This window comes from Chaetodon auriga, chromosome 15 (genome assembly GCF_051107435.1).
Source record: "Chaetodon auriga isolate fChaAug3 chromosome 15, fChaAug3.hap1, whole genome shotgun sequence".
Taxonomy (NCBI): Eukaryota; Metazoa; Chordata; class Actinopteri; order Chaetodontiformes; family Chaetodontidae; genus Chaetodon; species Chaetodon auriga.
In genome coordinates, this window is record NC_135088.1 from 10,107,445 (window position 1) to 10,129,274 (window position 21,830).

General features: G+C 42.3%; 1 protein-coding gene across 2 annotated transcripts; it reads right to left on the bottom strand.

Annotated features, from left to right (window-relative positions):
- Positions 1-1,341: 1,341 nt before the first annotated feature.
- Positions 1,342-20,207, bottom strand: unc119a2 (unc-119 lipid binding chaperone a2). 2 transcript variants are annotated; one of them, XM_076750800.1, is made up of 5 exons: positions 19,536-20,207; positions 6,604-6,717; positions 5,415-5,514; positions 5,100-5,272; positions 1,342-4,271 (listed from the first exon to the last, which is right to left on the bottom strand). In XM_076750800.1, exons 1-5 carry the CDS (start codon positions 19,792-19,794, stop codon positions 4,159-4,161), a joined length of 759 nt encoding a protein of 252 aa, XP_076606915.1. In that variant the 5' UTR covers positions 19,795-20,207; the 3' UTR covers positions 1,342-4,158. The 2 variants fall into 2 exon arrangements, with proteins under 2 accessions (XP_076606915.1, XP_076606916.1); XM_076750801.1 differs by having other exon boundaries at positions 5,415-5,505; positions 19,536-19,861.
- Between the last annotated feature and the right edge of the window lie 1,623 nt (positions 20,208-21,830).

Consider the following 21,830-nt stretch of genomic DNA (forward strand, 5'->3'; position numbering starts at 1 on the left):
AATCAAGGTTTTATTAGAAACAAACCTGCATTACTATAAAACCAAAGCTGAGTCGACTTGAAGCTCTATCAGACTTTTAGCTCTTTTATTAAACTCTCCCGTTAATATGTTAATACTTCCTCGTGTCGTTCCGGTCACAGAGAAATCAAAAATGACGTGTTCCTTAGAGAAACCTGAGGTCATTTCCTTGTACAGTACACATTTCCCTGAATGAGACATCATTTTATTGATCTATTTATCACTCAGAAATGATGCAAAGATGTGATACACTGTGTGTCTGAGTGATTGTTTAAAACTGTGATTATCATGAGTGATGCTGTGTTTACAGACCATGTGTAAATGAGCTGAAATTGAATTAATTGTATTAGTTAATTTAACTTATTGCTGCAGTCCTTTTGTTGGACCTTAAGTCTTTGTTTTTTTTGGTTGCAGATTGTATTTTTTATCTGTATTTTTGCACGCTGTTTTTACCGTGTACAAGCATTGCCTTTATACCTCTCTTGTAATTTGTAAATGTCAAAGTGGCAGACTTAAGGTGATTATTCAAGAGAAATTTTTAATCTTAAATTGGAAACACGTTCTTGTTTCACGTTCTTGTGTAAAAATGTCATGTATTGGATTATTTCTTGGATGAGTGCAGAGGCTTCCTGCCAAGAAATATTCCAGCCCATAACCACCATAAAACTAAAACATGACATTTTACACTTTGGTTTTGATACGGATTAAACCAACGAAGCAAAACACATTAATAACTCAGCATTAGAGGTGCTGGTTTTTAACCTGCAGACACAGTCAGGTTAGCTTGTGTTCCTGTTTCCTGTCTTCAGCCTCAACTAAGATAACCTTCTCATGTAACTCTCAGCAGGAAAGCAAGCGTACTTCCCAAAACGTTGAACTCTTCCTTCATCAGATCCACTCCAGTGATGATGGGGACACGTACACAAGGTGCAGGGGACAGTGAAAACAGTTCTTTAGCAATAAGGAAGGTAAAACTCCAAAAGCGCACAAATCAATAGCAGGAAGGTGTTACTAATACTGTGTAGGGTGAGTGGAGTGGAGGAGTACGAGAGGGTTAGTTGAAGGATAACTTTGAGATAAGAGGGTGCCAACAGGATACGATTATGGTGGTCAGTTTCTATCATGGTCATTACAGGTGAATGTAATTAACTGAAAATGCAGCAGAGACACAAGTCCCAGCAGATGAACATGTTTTTCCCACATTACATGTTTATGTACCCGACATCGGTACTCTGAAAGTACAATAAAGCATCATCATGTGAACCACACGTATGTGCTCTCGTTCCTTTATCACTGACTGTCAGGAGGACACTGTGATATTTCAAAAAAAGTCCCGTAAATCTTTATTTGTTTTACTTTTGTTCGGTCACACCAACATTTGAATTGTCAAAAACTTTACATCAGTTCAAAATAATTTGTACATGAGTCACAATCGGTCATAAATAAATCTGTTCTACATACCTGTGTTACCTTTTACACATAACATTCAAGTCAATCGGTTTTATCTCCGATTAAGAGAGTCCAATCTGAGTCTCCTCCTGCTTTTAGCATGTTTGCTCTTTTGTGTCTCACTCTTTATTCCATGTAACTCGCAATCAGCAACGTGTGCAGGCCCATAAAAACACAGTCACATTGATTTTTAATCACTTTGAGCCAATGACAGTCTGAATCCATTTCCACCCTTTTGTGCATTCAAGTGATTTCCTTTCAGCTGCCTGCAGTTCTTCACAGACCTGGCTCAACTAGGATTTGCAAATTTAACCTGCAGTGTTTGTATCTTGCAGTAACAAATGGAAGAAATTTACTGCCATTAAAGAAGAATCACTAAAGTCATCAAACACAGAAACTAAACTGACTTTCAAGTGCATCAAATCAGACAGTATGTGCAGATTTCTGCAAATTCGAGTCAGGTTGTGTCTTAGCACAGATACAGGGAAAGCTAAGTGCGCATATTACAGTTTAGAGGCGGTTACAGATTCTCTGTGTGATCTGTGTAAATAACAAGAGAGCAACACTCAGGTCCTAACTCACTGGAATGTGTCGGAGCGAAAACAATGAGATAGAAATGTATGAGGCGGAAACCAGACCGCCACAGAAACAGAAACATTAGATCACACACAAACAAAAAAATAGATGAGATTTAAGGGTGATTTGTTCTGAAAACAACTTCTGCTACATTCCCAAATCTGCCTTTTTTTTGCAACACAGTTCTGACTGAAAAACATCGACATTTACAAATCCAAGTTTTCCTTTTCTTCTCTTATGAAGAGCTTCAAAACAGCAAAACCTTAACTTGGACACATACAGCAGGTACAGTTCAACTAAGTTTTTAACGACTTCTTTATCACCTAAACAAAGTAACGTGAGGCTGGAAAAGTACAGTTGGTGCACAGATGACAAAGTACATTTATGGTCGTATCAGATCAGCTCAGCTTTACAAGTTTCCTAACTGTTGGCTCTGTAGAGATGTGAGCAACGACAATGAACACATACCTCCTACGGTTAATACAGATCACGCTACTTGAGAAATAAATAAAGAACAAAGGGATAAGGAAACAGGAAAAGGTCTTATAAATTCAAAATGACTACTGCTGCCTACTGCAGGGCTGGGTACTGAACTTTGATACTTTTATGACACCGATCGAAGTACTCTGATCCTATCAAAAAAAAAAAAAAAAGACATTATTTGGTACCAAATTTCAATACCAAAGGAGCAAATCTCATCAGCGCCAGTGAGCCAATAAGCATGCAGCATACTTGTACCAGAATGTAATAATTCTGGTGATTGGCTGTCTAACATTACATGTGGTAGAGGCATGCAGGAAAAAACGCTGTTAGGCCCAAAAACTGAGCTCTATTCTTTTTCTTTATCAGCTGTTTATCTGCACAGATAACACAGTAAACTTTGTGCTGCTTGTTAGCCAGTGAAGCCAACCTTCATCTGGCTCATCGGCGAGTCCGTTCACCACCACATCGTCCCTGCTGCATCCTCTCCTCGTCACTGAGAGGATGGATAACCTGAAGAGAGAGGTCTTTACAGTATTTCTCGGGACAACGAACTGGATTAGGCCGAGTGGATGCTGCAATAGTGGTTTGCCGCCCTGACAGTTTGTTATTAAAGTTCCTTTTGACAGCGTTTAAATAGCCCAATATTGTGCAGATAAAACATCAGTGTCTTCATATTAGTTCAGTTATCCAGGCGGAGAAAAAACTGTTTCTCCAGTTGCTTCCAGGTCTTTCAACAGCTTCCTCCTTTGAAGTGAGGGATTGTACCATAATGTCGTTTTCTTTTCGTTAATATGGATTTTATAAAATTTGTATCAAAAAACACATCTTTTAGGAATCAGTATCGATGTCTCTGTACCAGGATCATAAATCTGTGAACGATACCCAGCCCGAGCCTACTGCGTAGAAAATGTGCTAATAGTTTTTGGAAATCTATTTGACCTTTACAAACCAGAAAACCACATTACTGACATTTAAATTACCAGAGCAGTAGTCATGCTTGGAACTGACATACTCACAGACCCGCAGACACAGACAGACAGTCATACAAAGTACAGAAACACACACACACACTCCACAAAGCACACACACACACACACACACACACACTCTCACTGATTCTGAGAAATAATTTCCTCAGAACTGTTTAAGTCCTAAAAACACACGTTTTTAGATGCAAGATTTGTTCCTAAAACCTAACATGTACAGGAATGAAAAAAAATATTTCTATCAGTATTTGAAGATATGAAGATCTTGTTTTTCTTTTTTCACTTCACGACGTGGCTTGAGAGCAAAAACCATCTTACATTTCCTAAAAAGTTGCTTACTTGCTGGTTTATCATGTTACAAACACACTTTTGTTACAGCAACACCACACTGAGCTGTGAACTGCCTGCCCGTGTGTGTGTTTGTGTGTACTGTACACACACAGACACACACACACACAGATTGCAACCGACACTTCTGCATGGGCGTTTTTCTGGGTGGCGTTCTCTTGGCGGGAGAAAGAGATAGAGAAAGAGAGAAAGAAAGAGAGACTACTGGATTGACAGGATGTTAACCCCACCAGTGTACTCCGATCGTCCCTCAGGTCAGTCCGCACGTCCACCTGCCTCTCGTGCCACTGTGTCGTCTCTACGTCCCGCCGTTGTACGAGTAGTCCGCCTTGTTGTGCATCACCAGCTTATTGTCCACAAAGTAGAAGCTGTCGGACTGCGTCTCATACGGGTGCAGGATCATCTCTCTGACTGTGAGAGGACACATAAACATCACTGCTGTTAGACCGCTGGTTCCCAATCTGAGAGTCAGGACCCAAGATGAGATATAAGACAGAGTAACTGCACACGTTTGTCTTATGTGTGTTTTTTTTAGCTATGCTAGCAGCATGCCTTTAAGCAGAGCCACGCCTTTGGTCCAGACTGAAACATCTTGATACCCACCAGCCGGATTGCCATGAAACTTGGTACAGACATTCCTCTGGACTCTGGTGGTCCCCTGACGTTTCCTCTGGTGCCACCATGAGGTTGACATTTGTAGTTTAATTCATGTCTCCCTCAGTATGAACAGTAATCACTGTGATGATCCTTTAACTTTACATGCAGCGCCATCATCTGGTCAAACTTTCACACTGTTCAGGACTTTGGTCTATGACTACAGACTAAAACTGATGACATTCCCATCAGCCTCAGCTGTGCTTTGCATTTAGTGCTGATTAGAAAATCTTGTTCCAGCTTCTCAAATATGATGATTTGCTCTGTTACATATGACAGTAATTTCCCCTACAGGGGATTAATAAAGCGTTATCTTATCTTATCCTGAATGAAATATCTTTGGGTTGAGATTTGAAGACAGGGATGGCATTTGACATTTCTTCAGACTAAACCATTAACTGGTCGATTGTAACTGTAGCACTCAGTTGCATGTAGACATAATTTCTAGGAGACGAGGTTGAACACAGATTTAGAGTATGTGCAGTACATAAGCATGCTGCCTGAGCCACAAGACTTCAACATTGCTTTCCAGTGTGTGTGTGTGTGCGTGTGTGTGCGCGTGTGTGTGCATGTGTACAGACTTACTGCTGTCCTCAGACAGAGGTGGGAATTCGTAGATGTGTTCACACGTGTTCTTGCTGCTGGGCATGCAGAAGCCGAACTCAAAGTCAAAACTCTTCAGCAGCTTCTCTCTGAAATAATGTCTCTCGATCATCCTGAAGTTTTCTATCGGCATGTCTCCGACCGTGAACTCAACGCTGGAGGGACAAACACAGACAGACAGAAAGAGGTGAGTGAGACAGACGCATCACAGGGGACACAGCAAAGAGAGACACAGAGGGCACAGAATCTGTTGGTGAAGTCATCCTTGTCAATAAAGATTCAAACGTTCTCACTTACGTGGCTCCAACTTGCCGCAATCGGAGAAAAGCGGGGGTGAACTGGTAACGGACAAACCGGCCAGCATTGGGGTCAACGTCCCTCTTCTCCCCTGCTTTGTCTAACGTGAAGATCAGTTTGTGATCCAGAAAGGAATAAAATGAAATAACACATTTTTAGCAATTTTCTCTTGGCTTGTCTGTTGTTGACTGAAAACAACAAATACAACAACATCAAAAAAAAAAAAAAAAGTAACACATTTATGTTTCAGCTCACGTCTATTACCAAGCAGGAAAAACTACATATTTGTTGAAATATAACAGATTTTTTACTTATGGGCCTCTTGCTACAACTTGAGCCCCTTTTTGTGTACATTTGTTAACATTTTGGCAACTTGGCACCTTTAAAACTATCCTGAATTAGCTATATTAGCAGTTCCTGTTTGCAGCCTATCTGTGGATGCAGAGACAGCTGTCACAGGGTTACTGTAGATACTGAAGAAAACTCCAACATGTGATGGTTTTCAGGCAAGTCTTGCAGTGAAAAGGACTGCCTTTTTCTATGATTTCCCAGCAGATTTATAGACGGATAATCGTGATCGGATATGAGCGAGCGACATCCTCAGAAAGTCCCACTGAATCTAAAAGCATGTGCCTCATGTCTGCGTGTTCGGATTTGACTGAGTTATGACTCAAAGGAGAGGGAGAGAGAAAAACTGTGATTTTTATGCGAATTGTGGCAGTCGGTTTAAAGTATCTCAACTGCCTCCATGAGCTGTGTTTCACAGCTGCTGGTCTGAGAGCTGACGTTGATGGTAAGAGGGTCAAAGACCAGTGGACCAAACTACAACAAAAAACTGCCGCCATGCACGTCCACTAGAGTATAAAACATTTTTTAAATGTTTACATAGTGCTAAATGCTAAACGGGAGGGTTGAAGTGTTCCCGATACATAAATGTTGTTTGGCTGCTTATTAAAGGGATTAAACCTTTTTTAGACATTCCTTTGAAGGCCACAATAGACTTGACAATAAATTATTTTATGAAAAGGAAAATCTGCAGAATAATCATAATGTTTCTGCAGGTTACTGTTTGCTTAGTGGATGTGTGCAGCCGCCATGTATGAAGCAGCTTTTTAATGCGTTTAGTGCATGTCTTCATTTTAAATAAAGGTTAAACGAAACACATCCATGGAGTGCTTCAGTCACTCGCCTGTGGATGGAGGTTTGGTGATTTCAAACAGCACTGTGCCCGTCTCCATGTCTCTGATCTTGAACCTGGTGAAGTCAATGTTGTAAATGTTCTCGTCCGGGCTGCACAGATAACCTGCAGAGAGTGAAAGAGGGTGGAGAGTCACAGATTAGACTCAGAACTCACATACTTGAACCACGTACAGCCTGCTTCAGCATATGACGTTAAATAATTGAGAGGGCTGTGTATTGAAAAGTGACAGCTGCAGTTTCAAATCATTTTCAACTACTGGGCAGCTAACATATTAAAAAGCTCCCTTTGACCCTTTTTTACTGGATTTTTGACATTAATCTACATTTAAAAAAAAAAACTGTGCCAAATACAACCACACACATGTCCTCATAGGGAAGGCGAGTCCCCACAGTGGGACTGTGTAGACAGATTTATGTCCCCACAATGTGAGTAATACACGTCCACGCAGAGTCCCAGTAAGAAAGAGGAACGAGTTATTTTTATTCCTCTAATCCTTCCTGCCCTCACCAGGCAGTGTCACTGCTTATTAGCGTTCCCCAGCAGAGCAGACACTTCCTGTTTCCTGCCTGATCCGATGATACCACTGGCCGGCAGGTGTAACTGCAGCGTATCTCCATCATCTCCACTGAGGCTTCACGTGAGCTTGTATGATGTTGGAGGATGATCAACTGAATTAAAAATGACTTTGGGATAACATTGTTTCGGGGATTTGATGGTGGATCACTGCAGGTCTGAGCAGCCACGGCAGAGACAGACAGCACACGTGTGTGACTGCATGCCGTGTCCATCTATTAGCTCAGTGTCTGTTTTTCCTTCTCATCTGATGAGAAGATCTGCAGATGTCTCTGCACGTTCTCACACACGGCCACGCTGTGTGTCCGCTGACAAGAAGACAACCCCATCTGTCTGCTCAGAGACAACAGCGGAGACACGGACGTCTGTCAGTGCAGAGGGGGGTAATTTAATCGCTAACGATGGCGGCTCTGACTGGCCAATAAACCCACCAGCTGTTCTTTATGACACATCGACAGCAGCGGCTTCCCACTAAAAAACATGACCACATCATATTTCCAGATGTTACCATCAGCTTCCAGCTGTGGATTTCATGCTAGCTTATTCTCACTATTTATACTTAAATGTGAACATTTTTGCCGATGTTAAATAAATCAGTGTGTAACTTTATGTACATTTCTAAAATTGATAACTAAAGGGAGCCGATTTATTATGTATTTTTTATCTATTGGGGGCCGGTGCAACTTTGGATGCTGTCATGATGTGCTTTAATTTGGTAGATTAAGGTGTCTGTAGGAAAAGAGGGTCAGCACTGACATCACAGATGTGATGGCAATGAGATCCGACTTGAAACTTATAAGTATAAAGTAGCAGAAAATGGAAATACTCAAGTGAAGTACCTAAAAACTGAACATCAGCACAGTACACCAGTAAATGTACTGATTCTGTTTTTATCAGATCTGAGTACTTGAATGGATTTGTTATAAATACAGTCACTGTGTAACTGAGCAGAACTTCTATGAAAGAACGTCAAAGACGAAGCATCTGAACTCATCTCCTCCAGTGAACACAGACCCAGGAAACTGTGAAACATTGTGGTATTTTAACAATCAGCCAAAATAACCTGGAAAATGTTTGGGTATCAGCAGACATTTCAACAATGAGCAGCCTCCACCTCCTTCAGGTCTGCTGTGTTTTTTTCCTCTGTGGTGTTTATGTCTACATTAATTCCCCCTGGAGGATTATTGACAACACTCCCTGCATGTTATCTTTCATGTTTATGTATTCATGTTGGAGCATGCCTGAAGTAGAACCATACCCTGAAACCACAGCATGTTGTCAACACCATTTACTGTACGAGCCAAGTGTTCCTGACAGAGCTGATCTGATTCGCTGTGATGTTGTGACGCCTTTGCTCCTCTGACTGCTGAGCTCGGCTCTTCTGAACACATCAACTCTGCACACAGCGCAGAACGCGCTGCCGTACAACACCTGAAGATTCACACGACCGACGCACACAGACACACACACACACACACACAAGGAGCAGCCACATAATCGTAATTTATAATAAACATACAATCACTGCCCCCCCCCCCCCCCCCCCACCCTTCCTGCATAAAATGCCTTTCAGGCCAGTCAGTGCCCCTCCAACACCCCCCGTGCCACCCCAGATTTTCTCTGCCCCATCTGGCCTCCCCTATGAAAAATTTCTAAGGGTGCCACTGGGAGTCAGACCATTAATAACAGTTCTACATTAGTGTCTGTGTGTGTGTGTGTGTGTGTGTGTGTGTGTGTGTGTGTGTGTGTGAGGGCACATCTGCACATGTGTATGATATACTGTACCACAGCTGGTGATGTCCTTGTCTTTCACTAAGTTACTGCTAACAGTCACCTTTGAGGCAAAGTCCTCTGAGGACAATGAGTTTGAATGAAAGTGTGTGTGTGTGTGTGTGTGTGTGTGTTTGTCGGTGTGCACTTGTGTGTGCCTGCGTGCTCTCACTTTGCCTCACAAACCCGGAGGTGTTTGTAGTAAATTACATGCAGTGTGTTACTCTCTCTCATGCATGCGCGCACACACACACACACACACACACACACACACACACACACACACACACACACACACACACACACACACACATTCAGACTCATTGTCATCAGGGGACTTTGCCTCAAAGGTGACTATAAGCACTAATAAATCTGACATTTTTCACTGTCAAACTTTTGATCAGACACACCTGTCGATAAGGTGTTCAAGCACTGTGCAGTAATTGGTAGCAGATATTTTTTTGTAATGATTGTGTGTGGCAGGGCTGCTCAAACTGATGACTGATTTGAGGTCAAAGGTCTGGAGCGATTGATAATAACAAAATAATATTTAATCAATGAATCAATCTGTTGTGATTGAGCCAGCATGAAGCCGAGACTGACCTGCCGGTCTCTGAGAGGCTCTGGTGTTTGGGAAGAAAGGCTGTTTGGACCCAAGTCTGTCGGTATGTCAATGCATGAATAAACACTGCACGACCTGGTATGGATTCGGTGTGGATCATCATGGAGGCCAAACACAAGTTATTTTCTTTAAGTGTTTTTCAGCAATAGAAATGTGTTGTTTTAGATTCAGTAATGAGATCACGAGCTGAAGGTACGATGGAAAAAGGCTAATTATCGAGTTTGTCTGGCTGAACTAACAGATACACCAGCTGCTCTTATGGTAAAGCAGCTGCCCAACATGTGTTTGCTATAGTGTTAAACTGCATTTGCTGTAGCAGTAAGCAAAGGCCAAATCAACCAGGACTGAAATCTTAAGGATTATAACTTAAACAAAAGAGACTAATGACAAAGCAAATGATGTCACCACACACTGTGACCAATGGGGAAAGCCCTACAAGCTGCTGCGAGATGGATCTGATTGTCCAAAGTGAACACAAGGAACAGATCAGAGAGATGCACCACATATCAGAAAACTTTTTTAAATGACGTTTTTTCAGTCATGTCTCAGCTGACATCCCTCCTGTCTACTCTCTGCAGATGTGGCAGGAATCACCAGTTTGCTACCAGACTAGGTCAGGTCCACAGTTCAACACAAACTGTACCACATGACCTAGATTCAGTCAAAATAAACAGTTCTGAGCTCTTTTTAGCAGTTCACCCAGATAATGCTGAGACAAGACAGATCACAGGAACCCTCCAGTGTGACGGTTTAAAATGACACATGAAACCATATTAAAGGCTTAGAAACACAACATGCATGCTGGCAAATATTACAGCTGACGCTGATAATGGGATCTAGTTCAGTCTGTCCCACTTGTGCTGCAGACTGGGGGGGCTGTCCTCAGTGGAAGTTTCCAGTTTCTAGTTTTTACCTCCCTGCAAGTAGGATATACATTTTTAATCATACAGAAATCTCAGTCTGGGTTTTGGCTTAATTAAAGCTGATTTTGTGCAAAAGTGATGCTTTGATTTTAAAGTGAACGATGCAAGTTCATTTTGTACTGTGGGTTTATGAAGTGAATGCACAAAGTGAAAGTAAAGGCAGTTTTCAGTCAGTTAAAAATGATTAGGGCTCATTGTTTTTCATTATACATTTATATAAAAATGTAGAGTTTTTTAAAATGTTAAACCAAAAAGAGCTTAGAATTGGTTCCCTAAAATCCATAACACAACAATCTGCATCAAAATCAGACTTAAAAAAATCCAACTTCCAACCCAAACACTCAGTGGTTTAACTGATAAAGGCCGTAGAAACTTGTATGTCGTACTGGTCGTGTACAGAGTTGTCTGGATTTGTCCACAAAGGGGAACGACACTTTAGATTTAGAGGTGTTTGCTCCGTCTATGAATGAGTCTTTGACACTGAGGCTTCGCTGTTGTCACTGACTGAATGCAGCTTTCAGCAGCAGAGCTCTTTTCGCTGCTGTCTGAATGCTCAGCTGTCCGCTCTGTCATCATACACAGTACGTTACTGCCTGGTCAAAAGCTTACTGAAAGACCACCACAGCCACATAAATGATCATGAAGTGATACAATAGGCGCCTCCTGCACTGTTAACCTCATAAACGGTGCTTGTGAACGGTTAGTTTTGTACAGACTCGACAAGTATCGGCACTGGAATCGCAGCAGTATGACCTGCAGTGAATGCCTTCGCTTACTGATGTACGTACAAAAGCCGAGCTTAGGAAAGAAGTGAATAAACCTCATACCTTTTTCCTTTTTTCTGTCTGTCACATTACTGCTCTACGGTGATACAGATCCCACTTTCATTCCAGGTGTAAATTAGTCTTGCTGTGGAAGAAACAAAAATGGTGCAGCGTTCCAGCAATTTATAGTCATCGACTATGCTAAAACACAAATCTCTTGAACAGGTGGCATTCATTAGGTTTTAGATTTTTAGATTTAGGATAAGACTGTGTCCACCCCTCAGGACTGAGCACTGGACACGGGGTGACCGAGCCTTCTCCAACCTGCTTTTAACGCGTGATTAATGTGTTGCATTTTATAATGTGTTGTTTTCCATGATCATTTTAACTCATGCAAAGTGTGTCTGAGTACCCTGAAAAGCGCTCTATAAATAAAATGCATTATCATTATTATGGAAATGTTTGTGTTTCAGCAGAGCGATTAACACCCACCACTCTCAGGTTGGTTTCAGCTGGAGGTGACAGGAAGGGCTCCATTTATCGCTCATGATGAGCTATAAGCTCGGTGAGTGCTCCTCTACCACATACAACGCAGCCGTCTCCTATACCGCCAGACCTCTGCCACGTCTCCGCCATGGAGCCCTCTGTCCTGTTGGCATGGAAACCACACATTTTGTCTCCTGCCCTCTTGCTCACCTCACGGCGGATTGAAGAGTATCACATGTGGACAAAAATACAGCTGATTTCCACTCAGTGCGTCCAGACGAGGGTCCTCAGACTCTCTCGCACACACTAACATGTAATTCTCATTGCAACGTGACAATCAGGACACCGCGGCTGTAAATACACATTATGAAAGGCTCAAGACAAGAAAGCAGAGGACCAGCGTGTGCAGGAGCAGCAGACATGAAGTGTTTTAAAATGATTTGTGCTGTTCACAAAACAGATCTGAGTCTCATGTGACCAAAGTAAATACATTTGGATTTGGACCTCTTCCACTCTGAATGAAGCTTTTGACTCTCTCACTTGGTTTAACTATTTTTATGTTTTATATTTATATAGTTGAATTTATTTTTGTTGTGTTTGATTTTATTCAAATTTTCACTTATTTGCTCACAGTATCTTTGACACAACCCACAACCAAGAGAGCCTTGCCAACACTGTTAAAAAAAATGTGTCATGTGTAAGAAATGAATATAATTATTCATCCAGCATGTGCTGAGCCTCGCGGAATATGAAAAACACGGCTAATGTCTGCTGACATTTAGAGGATATCACAGTGAAACAGCACGAACAGCCCCACTTTGGTTCGTCTTGGTCAGGGGGGATCGACCGGTTAGGTGGGAGGAGGGAGGCACTACGGCCCAGCACAGCTCACATGGACTAATCCGGTTTAGTTTCTTGTATGAAGGCAAATCCAACTAATCACTGGTGGGAAGGAGAAGGGCTGAAGCGGCGAGGGGAAGGAAGATGGGGATGAATAAAAATTTCTGAGCAACCCTCTCTACATCGTGACTGCCTAACATCCAGCTCCAACATTAAACATGTCGAATCACAGGAATAAGTAAAAGTGTCGCTGTGCTTACAGTACAGTCTCGCAGAGCCGCGAGCGTGGCTGCAGACTCTCAGTCCTGTTTTCATAAAGATCACTGCATGTTTCAATGCTACACTTTGATAAGCATACATGATGCCTGGTCCCACGGTGAAAACGAATGTATTGCGTATATGCATGCTAGATTATTGGATTCTTGGTTTTAGTCTTTCTGTTCGGAAACTTTGTTTTTAACAAAAGGACTTTTTAGGTTATTTGGCTCAAATGCATCTCAGTATAAAACAGACAATTTCCTTTGCTGAGATAAAAATGGAGACGGCTTTAAAATTGGAGAGTTAAAAGGCTGGTTTGGTGGAGGTTCACTGTCGGACTCCTGATATGAATGCAGCTTGTAGCAGTTAGACATCAGACTTCAATTATACACAGCTTACATTCTGCCTTAGTTCACTGTCGAGAGAGGTTTGAAAATGTCATGTAAGCAGTCACATTAGTGCAAAAAGCAGACTGAAATGCTTGAGTTGTTCCTTTTTGTCTTTGAATGAAAGATGGACAGTATTTGTGTTGGGCCTTCCTGAATCACAGGATATGACCCATCTGTGTCATCTTATAATGATCTTGACAAGCAAATAACATGTTTTTTTTTTTTTACCTGCTACCCCATTTAACTTCACAGTACAGAACATTTTACTGCATCAGACCTGCACCAGCACACTGCTACAGGAGTGCAGGCCAACAATACCTCAGGCCTAAGTGGGTTATTTGAGCTCTCGATGCTCAACTGACCTTGTGGGTTGTAAAACATTTTATTCTCACAGATCTCTATTTAGCTTTAACGCTGAGGACCTCACAGGTCACAGGCCGGCTCACACAGCTGCATTTGTTTGAAGGCTTCTGACACAAAAATACATCTCACCGCTGTGCATCCTTTTAAAGACACTCAGGAAGTGTCATTTAAAGCTGTGAGACTGCATCAGTGACCTCCCTGACAGACTGAGAGCTATCGCACATCAGTCTGACACAGTATCGGTAAGAATGGGGCCAATCTATGGACCAATCTATTTAATTCAATTCTATGTTCACATCTATGCGCTTGTACTACATCATGCCTCATCAGCTCACCGGCTGTATTTTGTCATAACACAGCTGGGGTCAAGAAACGTAACAGACACCTCACTAACGGTCACAACTACAAACCAGCCCCGAAATGCCGATTACCAGCACAAACCACCATGTTCTGAACAGACGCAGACACACAGACGCAGTCCAGTACGTAGTGATGCAATGCAAGATGAGCATGCTTGTCGTGAAGATGCTGACCGTGTCTCTGCATCTATACTGTCTCCTCTGGATTTCCTACTGTTGTTGTCAGCTGTGTTTACGTCCCCCCCAGTGCTAACATCAAGGCAGATGCTAATGCTACAGTATACTGGCTACGTATTCTGGAGTGACAGCTGTTGACAACACAATAATATTCAAACAGGAACTTAAACGTCACAGGGCACCATCATACAGCGCCCCATACAGCTTTCAGGCTCAGTGACTGGGCTGGTCTCAGGATGGCAAACCACGACACCAAAGACGAGGTTCTTAAAAGCAAAACTGAAATTTAAGGACAAACCAGAGCATGAATTTGGCAACGTGAACACTGAACAAGCTTTGCAGATGGTGAAAACTCCAAACATAGCTCATCATCATCATCAGCTGACACGGAGGCTTTCACCACTCAGCACATGTTCAGTTTCAGCCTCTTGTAACCTTACACGGAATCTGTAATATTAAAATAATATGTAATATGTCTTTACTTTACTCTCCTACGTCGGGACAATTAGTTACTCATGTCATTACTAACAGAATCTGAATCGGGCTCAAACTAACGATTATTTTCATGCACAATTAATCTTCTGACTATTTTCTAAATCTTCTGATCAAATTCAACACCTTGTTTTTCTGACAAAGTCCAAAACGCCAAAATATTGAAGCGTTTGGCATTTTTGTTTTTAAAAAAATGAATTCTTAATCACTAAAATAGTTGCAGATTCATTTTCTTTTGAACTAATAATCTATCAGTCGACTAATCGCTGCAGCTCTAAATCTGAAGCTGCACTTTTCTCACACTGCAGTACTTCAGTCAGAGACACTTGCATCAAGGAATTGACTATTTATAGAAAATGGTTGTAAAGGATTTGGTAGAAAAGGCTCTGCTCTTTTAGGGGAGCTTTCAGAGAATCCGAGCAGCAACGAGGATTCTGCTGAGACAGCTAATCCCCTTTAAATCTTAGTCAAATCACCAATATGAAATACTACTTAAGGAGGAGGTTGAGGCGGTGGAGGGAGCTCTGGCAGCAAACGGCGCTGGCATGAGTGGAATCATTAGAGTATCAGTGGTAATTGTTGCCCAATATATCTGCCAGTTTTAGATTATTACCGATGCGTCGTTATCCGTTATAAGTCAACCGATAAGTAACAAGAAATTTGTCTGAGGTGATTTAGAAACAGCGTCCACCAGAGAGCAGACAGACATGTAAATTATATATTATGATATGTTGTATGATTAAAACTTTCAAACTGATCTGAAACACAGCTGATTTAGCAATTAGTTAACTCCCTTTAATTAAATGGCAACAATTTTGATAAGTGATAAGAGATTTTCATTTAAATAAATGTCTGTTGCGTCACTATTGATATGCATTAACACAGTAGTGACTGGGCTTATGGCCCACTGATGAAAATATTGCAATACTTATATATTTGCAGTATTATGAACCGGGTGTTCAGAAAAGGAGCTCTATTAAGTTTCTGCTAATGCAAACCGAACATTTGCTGCTGCTGCAGCTTCACATTAAAAGCATTTATCTGGTGAAACACAGGCTGACTTTTATTGTGAAGTAGTCACAGGAAATGCAACGTGCTTGTCAGTGAGCTTAGCACTTACTGCTATCATTACTCAAAAACAAGACAACAATCATTTTCTGTTAGATGCCCTGCTGGCTGCAGATGAGCATTTTTTAGAGATTTTATAATCAAAATACATATACTGCTGTATGGTTATTTTTTAAATTAATTAATTGTTTAGTTTATGAAACACCACAAAGCCTGATGGTTACGTCCAAAACACAAAGATAACTTATAATGACATGAGAAGGAAAACATAAATCCCGTTGTTTAGCATTTTTCCACTATTTTTGCTTGCGATGATTATTTGTCTATCAACTAATCAATTAATCGACTAATCGTATCGGCTCCAAATTAAACCATTGATTAACTGGAAAAAGTGCTCATACTGAAACAAACTGTTAGCTGCATCCCTAAAAGAAACAGGTGTCTGCAGGGTTGTGATGCTTCCACACTGACACAACAGATTAAGGTTCAGTTAAGAACATAAGTTTGGATCAGATCAGTCAACTGCGCAGAAAGCCTGCTCTGTCTATGCAAATCTTAATCAACCTCAGCTTGCTCTGATTACCAGACAGATGGAGAACAAAGTGCTGATTTGTGTCAACTAAAATCACTTTTCTGAGAATGTATCAGACGCAAAGTGAAGTCTGCTCTCCTGTGAGACGTCTGTGCTCCACGCAGGTTCAAACAACCACTGAGTTAAAAAATAAATAAATAAATAAAAAAGAAAAGCTTGTCGTCTCAGGATTGTTGTCAACTCTGTCTGAGCTGCGCTGAGTGCTGTCAACTGTGTATCATTCCACTAACAGAGGGAATAAATTTCAGCCACTTGAGAATGTGCAGCAGCAGCAGCAGCAGCAAGAGAAAGCAGATGAGTCATAAAACAACAGCAGAGCTTCAGCGTCTTCTTGGGAGAGAGAGAGAGGCAGAGAGCTCTGGTTGTTTCCTGCTGTGTTTGACCGCCAGGAACAATGTCAAGCAAGTGTGAGTGTGTGTGTGTGTGAGAGTGTGTGTGTACATACACTCACCGGCCACTTCATTAGGTACACAGTGTAATGCGATCCAATGCAACAGCTCTGCCATGAATTCTACTCTACTACTCTATGGTTATTATTGAGGTCTCAGTGGGAGGTGATGATGCTTCCAATACTCTGCCCCTCCCATGTACTAAATGGGGTGGACAAAATATTAGGGACACCTCTCAATATAACGCACTAGAGTTCAACACCACGGCAAACTGGCTGGAGAGCGTGTGTCCATTTCTGTCTATGTCGCTCATCGAGTGACAGCGACACTATATTGAAACGGGGGAGCAGGAAGGAAAGGAGAAAGTGTGTGGGAGAACAGAGACGCACGCTCGGCTGCCTGTGACCGCAGGGAGATGCTTCACGTTGCCGTAGTGATTCAAGCGTGTATCCATGTTGCTGTGGTGATTCACACATGCCTCCTCTTACCTCCAGCAATGACGCTGCGAGGTAGGAAAGTGAGAGTTTCCAAGACCATAATAGGGTCCAGCGTGGGAGACGGGAGTCATTACGATGTTCCAGCACGCGCCGCTGGTCAATGATCCCACACCAACAACGGACTTACAGATAAACACAGACACTGGAAATACAGCTGCAGTTATTCTGCTAATCCTGATAACTGGTGATAACTGACTGGTTAATGAAACTACCGGCAACAGTAAAAGCGGAAGGAGAAGCTGAGCCAAAGGATGTTCCCAGAGCTCTTCCTCCTCTCAGTAAGCTGTGATTACATCAGACTGGACGAGCAAGGTCTCGTTCCTCATCACGACGTAAACTTCCTCTATTATTCTGAGATACAAAATAACAAACATAAGGATGAACAACATGATTTGAGTGAAGGGGTCTTTGCTGTAGGAAGAGAGATGCTTATGGCACCTCACAGTCACGTGTGGAAGTGTGTTCGGTAAGGCCGCTCATGAGCCGTGCACTACCATCAAAACACGCGGAAATAAACATGGGAATTTGTGCCCAAAGCCCAAACACTTTTTAAAATAGCTGGGAGGAAATCCGCCGTGGTGTTTGCATGTTATCACACTCAGTATGTATCGTAACGGCCAATGTAACCGTGTTGTGTAAGTGAGGTATTATGTTGGCCTTTAAATAGTCAAATGCCCTGTGAGGCCACCTGTTAGCTAACTACATGCTTTAAGACCTGAGGTGGTGATAGACGTAGGTGTTCCTGTGCACATAAGAGCTTCCTGGCTGCCATCTCTCCCTCCGTTTCCTTATAAGAGGCTTGTTTGAGATTTAGAGGCGTGACATAATTTAAAAAGCAGCTGCATTAAATAATGTGCTATGTAATCAGCAGATTTTTCATGGCGACAGTATGAAAAAGCAAAGTCAGCCAGTGGAAGCTTTTCAAAATAAAAAGCGAGAGAGAAAAAGGCCCTTTGAAATGAAAGTGTAAATAAAATAGGCTTGTTTGTGAGGGAATAAGCAGTCGTACGTGTGTCTGCCTAAACGTTACTTTGTGAGACACATACATGTTAGGTTCAGGTGTACACATAATATTTGGAAATTCCTATGCTGTCTCAGGAGCACAAGAAAAGCAGCACTTCAAAAGATCTGCTTGTCTTTTCTCTGATATAAAGTATAACATAACACAGTGGTGGAATGTGAGAGTACATTCACTGCACAGAATTTTGCAGTACTTGTACTTTACATGAGTGCTTCCATGTGTTGTTGATTTTGCCGCCAGTTGTTATGAAGTTCAGATCAACTAATTGCTGCAGCAAAATGCATCATACACATGAATGCATCAGCAACAACAAAGCAATAATATACAACAATATCACAATGACACAGGCTGTTTTTCTGTTTAAACACTGATAATTCTTGTGTACTTTTACTTTGACTTTGAATGCAAGACTTTTACTTGTACTGCAGTATTTTGACATTGTGGTATTGTATTGCTACTTTTACTGAAGATATGGACTGTATTGTTATTTTTACTTCAAAGTTAAAGCTTTGAATACTTCCACCACTGATAAAATACCACTTTCCTGTTGGTGTGTATAACCTTCCTGCAGAGGTTATCTTTAGTATCAGACTACCTGAATGCAGAAATAACCTGCAAACTTCAGCTACAACATTTTAACAGCTCCACTGAGTCAGAGAAGGTCTTTTAGACATCTGTAATTTAGATATCTGTGACAAAAACAGATTTTGGATTATAAACCGAGCAGCCGCTACTACACACACAGACACGATGCCTGAGTGTTTTAATCCTCTGTGCTGAACTGTGAACTCACACAAGAGGAATCATATTCAGGCTGTTTTGAAGGATGACCCCTCAGTCACCCCAGCACCTCACTCTGCACCTTTCCAGTCAGATAAAACCCCCCTGTGAAGTGAAGACATTCTGGATGTAAGTCATGCATGTTCAGCAATTAACTGTCTGCGTTTGGGGACTCCTTCACTGCTCCATCCAGCCTTGTTTTGCAGCCTGGTTGTACTTCAAACTGCACACATGGTGTGTTTAAAGCACCACACTCATCAAACATCACTCACCCACCTCCAGGATTGTGCGCTATACTTAACCTCTGGTGGGCTGACAGCTCACCTCCGCAGGTCCCAGGGCTACTGAGATGAATGCATAATGCACATCTGCAGACAGGTTGGCAATAGGGGGCTCCAATGATGCATTACCATGTGTTTGACTAGGGCCTGTATACATTACATAAATAAGGGGACACGGTAATGACGTGAACCATGACTCACAGAGCAGCTGGAACATTTTCGGCACCTTTGTCCTCCTTTGTCACTCAACAACCGACACAGCAGCAGTGAACTTACTCTCTGTGATCTTCTGCAAACCCAGAACATCCTCCGGAGTGATCACCGCGCTGGCGAGCAGGTCCTCCTCCGTGGTCACCGGGACTCCCACGTCGGTCGAGTTGCAGCCTTTCTTTACTTTCATCGCCGCCGTCTGCTTCGGGCTGCCGTCGCTGCTGCTGTCTGCGCCTCCGGTGTCTCTGCCTGGATTATTTGCGGCAGGCTTCTTAGCGCTTGATGGGTCCTGGCTGTTGCCTCTGCTGGTACAAGAATAGCTCATTCTCCGCTCCTCCTCCCCCTCTCCTAACCCAGGGCTTCCAAGATACAAAACAGTTGCCTCCCTCCCTCCCTCCCTCCCTCACCGAAGGATGCACAGTTGCTGTCTGTTATCCGGTGCTTAATTCAAATCCGCTTCGTCTTTATGAGCCTGCAGTCTGTTCTCCGCAGACGGGTTGCATGCAAGCGGCCCCGGCTCTCGTCTGCAGGGCGCAATGTGCGGAGAGCGGGGTCTCCTCCGCTGGTTTTCCGCGCAGCTGCTCTCTGGGACGCTGTTTCGGTTGTGTCAAGTGAAGCTGGAAGTCTGTGGGAAATAATCTGCTGGGTTTGAAATTGAAAAAGAGGCGGCAGATGGCCGTTTGTGTCAAGGGGGAGGGAGGGCGTCTCAGCAGCGCCCTGTGCGGCGCCACAACCGACGACTGCGCGCACCAATCAATCACCATGACAAAACCGCCGATTCATTCAAAACACCCCCAATACGTCCAGTGTGTGTGCGTGTGCTTTATCTGCTCAGGGCCCTACATGATTAAACATAATGAAGAAGTCTGTTCAGTAGAGGTTTTACCAATAATGACTTGTAGTTTGTGGTAAAGTCACAGTGATTTAAAAACAGTGTTGTTGCAGCTGAATCAGGTGCTTCTCGTGCCGAGGACAGCAAACTTCCAGTCCAGCAGGCACTGGAGTGCACTGATTAATTTGCAGCTGCTCACTATCAAACACTCAAACATTTCGACGCCTTCATCTATCAATCAAAATGGACAAAGAAGTGAGGCAAACGCATGCATAGTGCACCGGCAACAGGTGTCCGACTGTCATTGGATAATTGGGTGGGAGTTGCCATAGTCATTGTCTGCCACACCTCATGCACTGCAATCGCTTCAGAAGCAATAGAACACACAAATATGTTAAAGTTACAGACAGAAGTACAGATAGTACAAGTACTGCACCCAACAAGTGTAATCAATGAGGGGAAATCAACCAGTTCTCCAGTGATCTTATGTATGTTTATGTTTTCTTTCTGCCACTGTCTACTTTGACTCTGTTGAAGACACAGTCTGTTTGAACATTTGAAGGCTGCAGATCAATCAGTGTCAATCACAGCCCCCTTCCCCCCCTCGGATGTTCACGGTAACTTTATGACCCTTAATAATCAATGGTAAAACAAGAAAAAATGAAAGCAGGGTGCTCCGCTGTTTGAAGCTCTTTGTTTGTTTGTTCACTATTTCATATCATGGTGTCACAGACAGCTTTGAATTCTGAATGTTAGAATACAATAATAAAAACCACAGCTACACTGCATGCACGGGCACAGTGTTCCTCCACCACACTGGTTTTGTCTCATGTCAATTTGCCTTCTGTTCAGTCTTGGAAATTAAGTGCATTTACTCAAAGACTCTACTTGAGTATTAATTTTGAGACCCTTGTACTTGAGCTTATCCATCATATGCAATTGTATACCTCGACTCCTCTACATTTCAGAGGGAAATGTTGTACTTTTTCCTCCTTTACATTCATTTGACAGTGAATATTTACTATTCAGTCACGGATATTACTTGTTGATGCCTTTGTGCTGTTGATTAAACCAGCTGTGTGAACAGTTAAAGTCCCACCTGGACTAATTACAGCATTCACTGCTGCAAAGTCACCAAGTAGATTTACTCAAGTGATGTTTTGAGGGACTTTATTTCAATATATCAATTTCCTGCCACATTACACTTCAAATCTACTCCATTTCAGAGGAAAATGTTCTTTTTACTCCACCAAATTTATTTGACTGATTTAGTTGAAACGTGTTTGGATCGTTCCACAGGTAAACAGGTTAATTGGAAACAGGTGATAGTGTCATGATTGGGTATGAAAGGGGCATCCTGGAAAGGCTCAGTGGTTCACAAGCGAGGATGGAGTGAGATTCACTTTGTGAACACATGATTGTATAAATGATATTACTACATGGGCTCAGGAACACTTTGTGAAACTGTTGGCAGTAGTTTTTTGAGGAAATGATTGCTTTCTGTTTTTATTGACATTTTATATGATGTC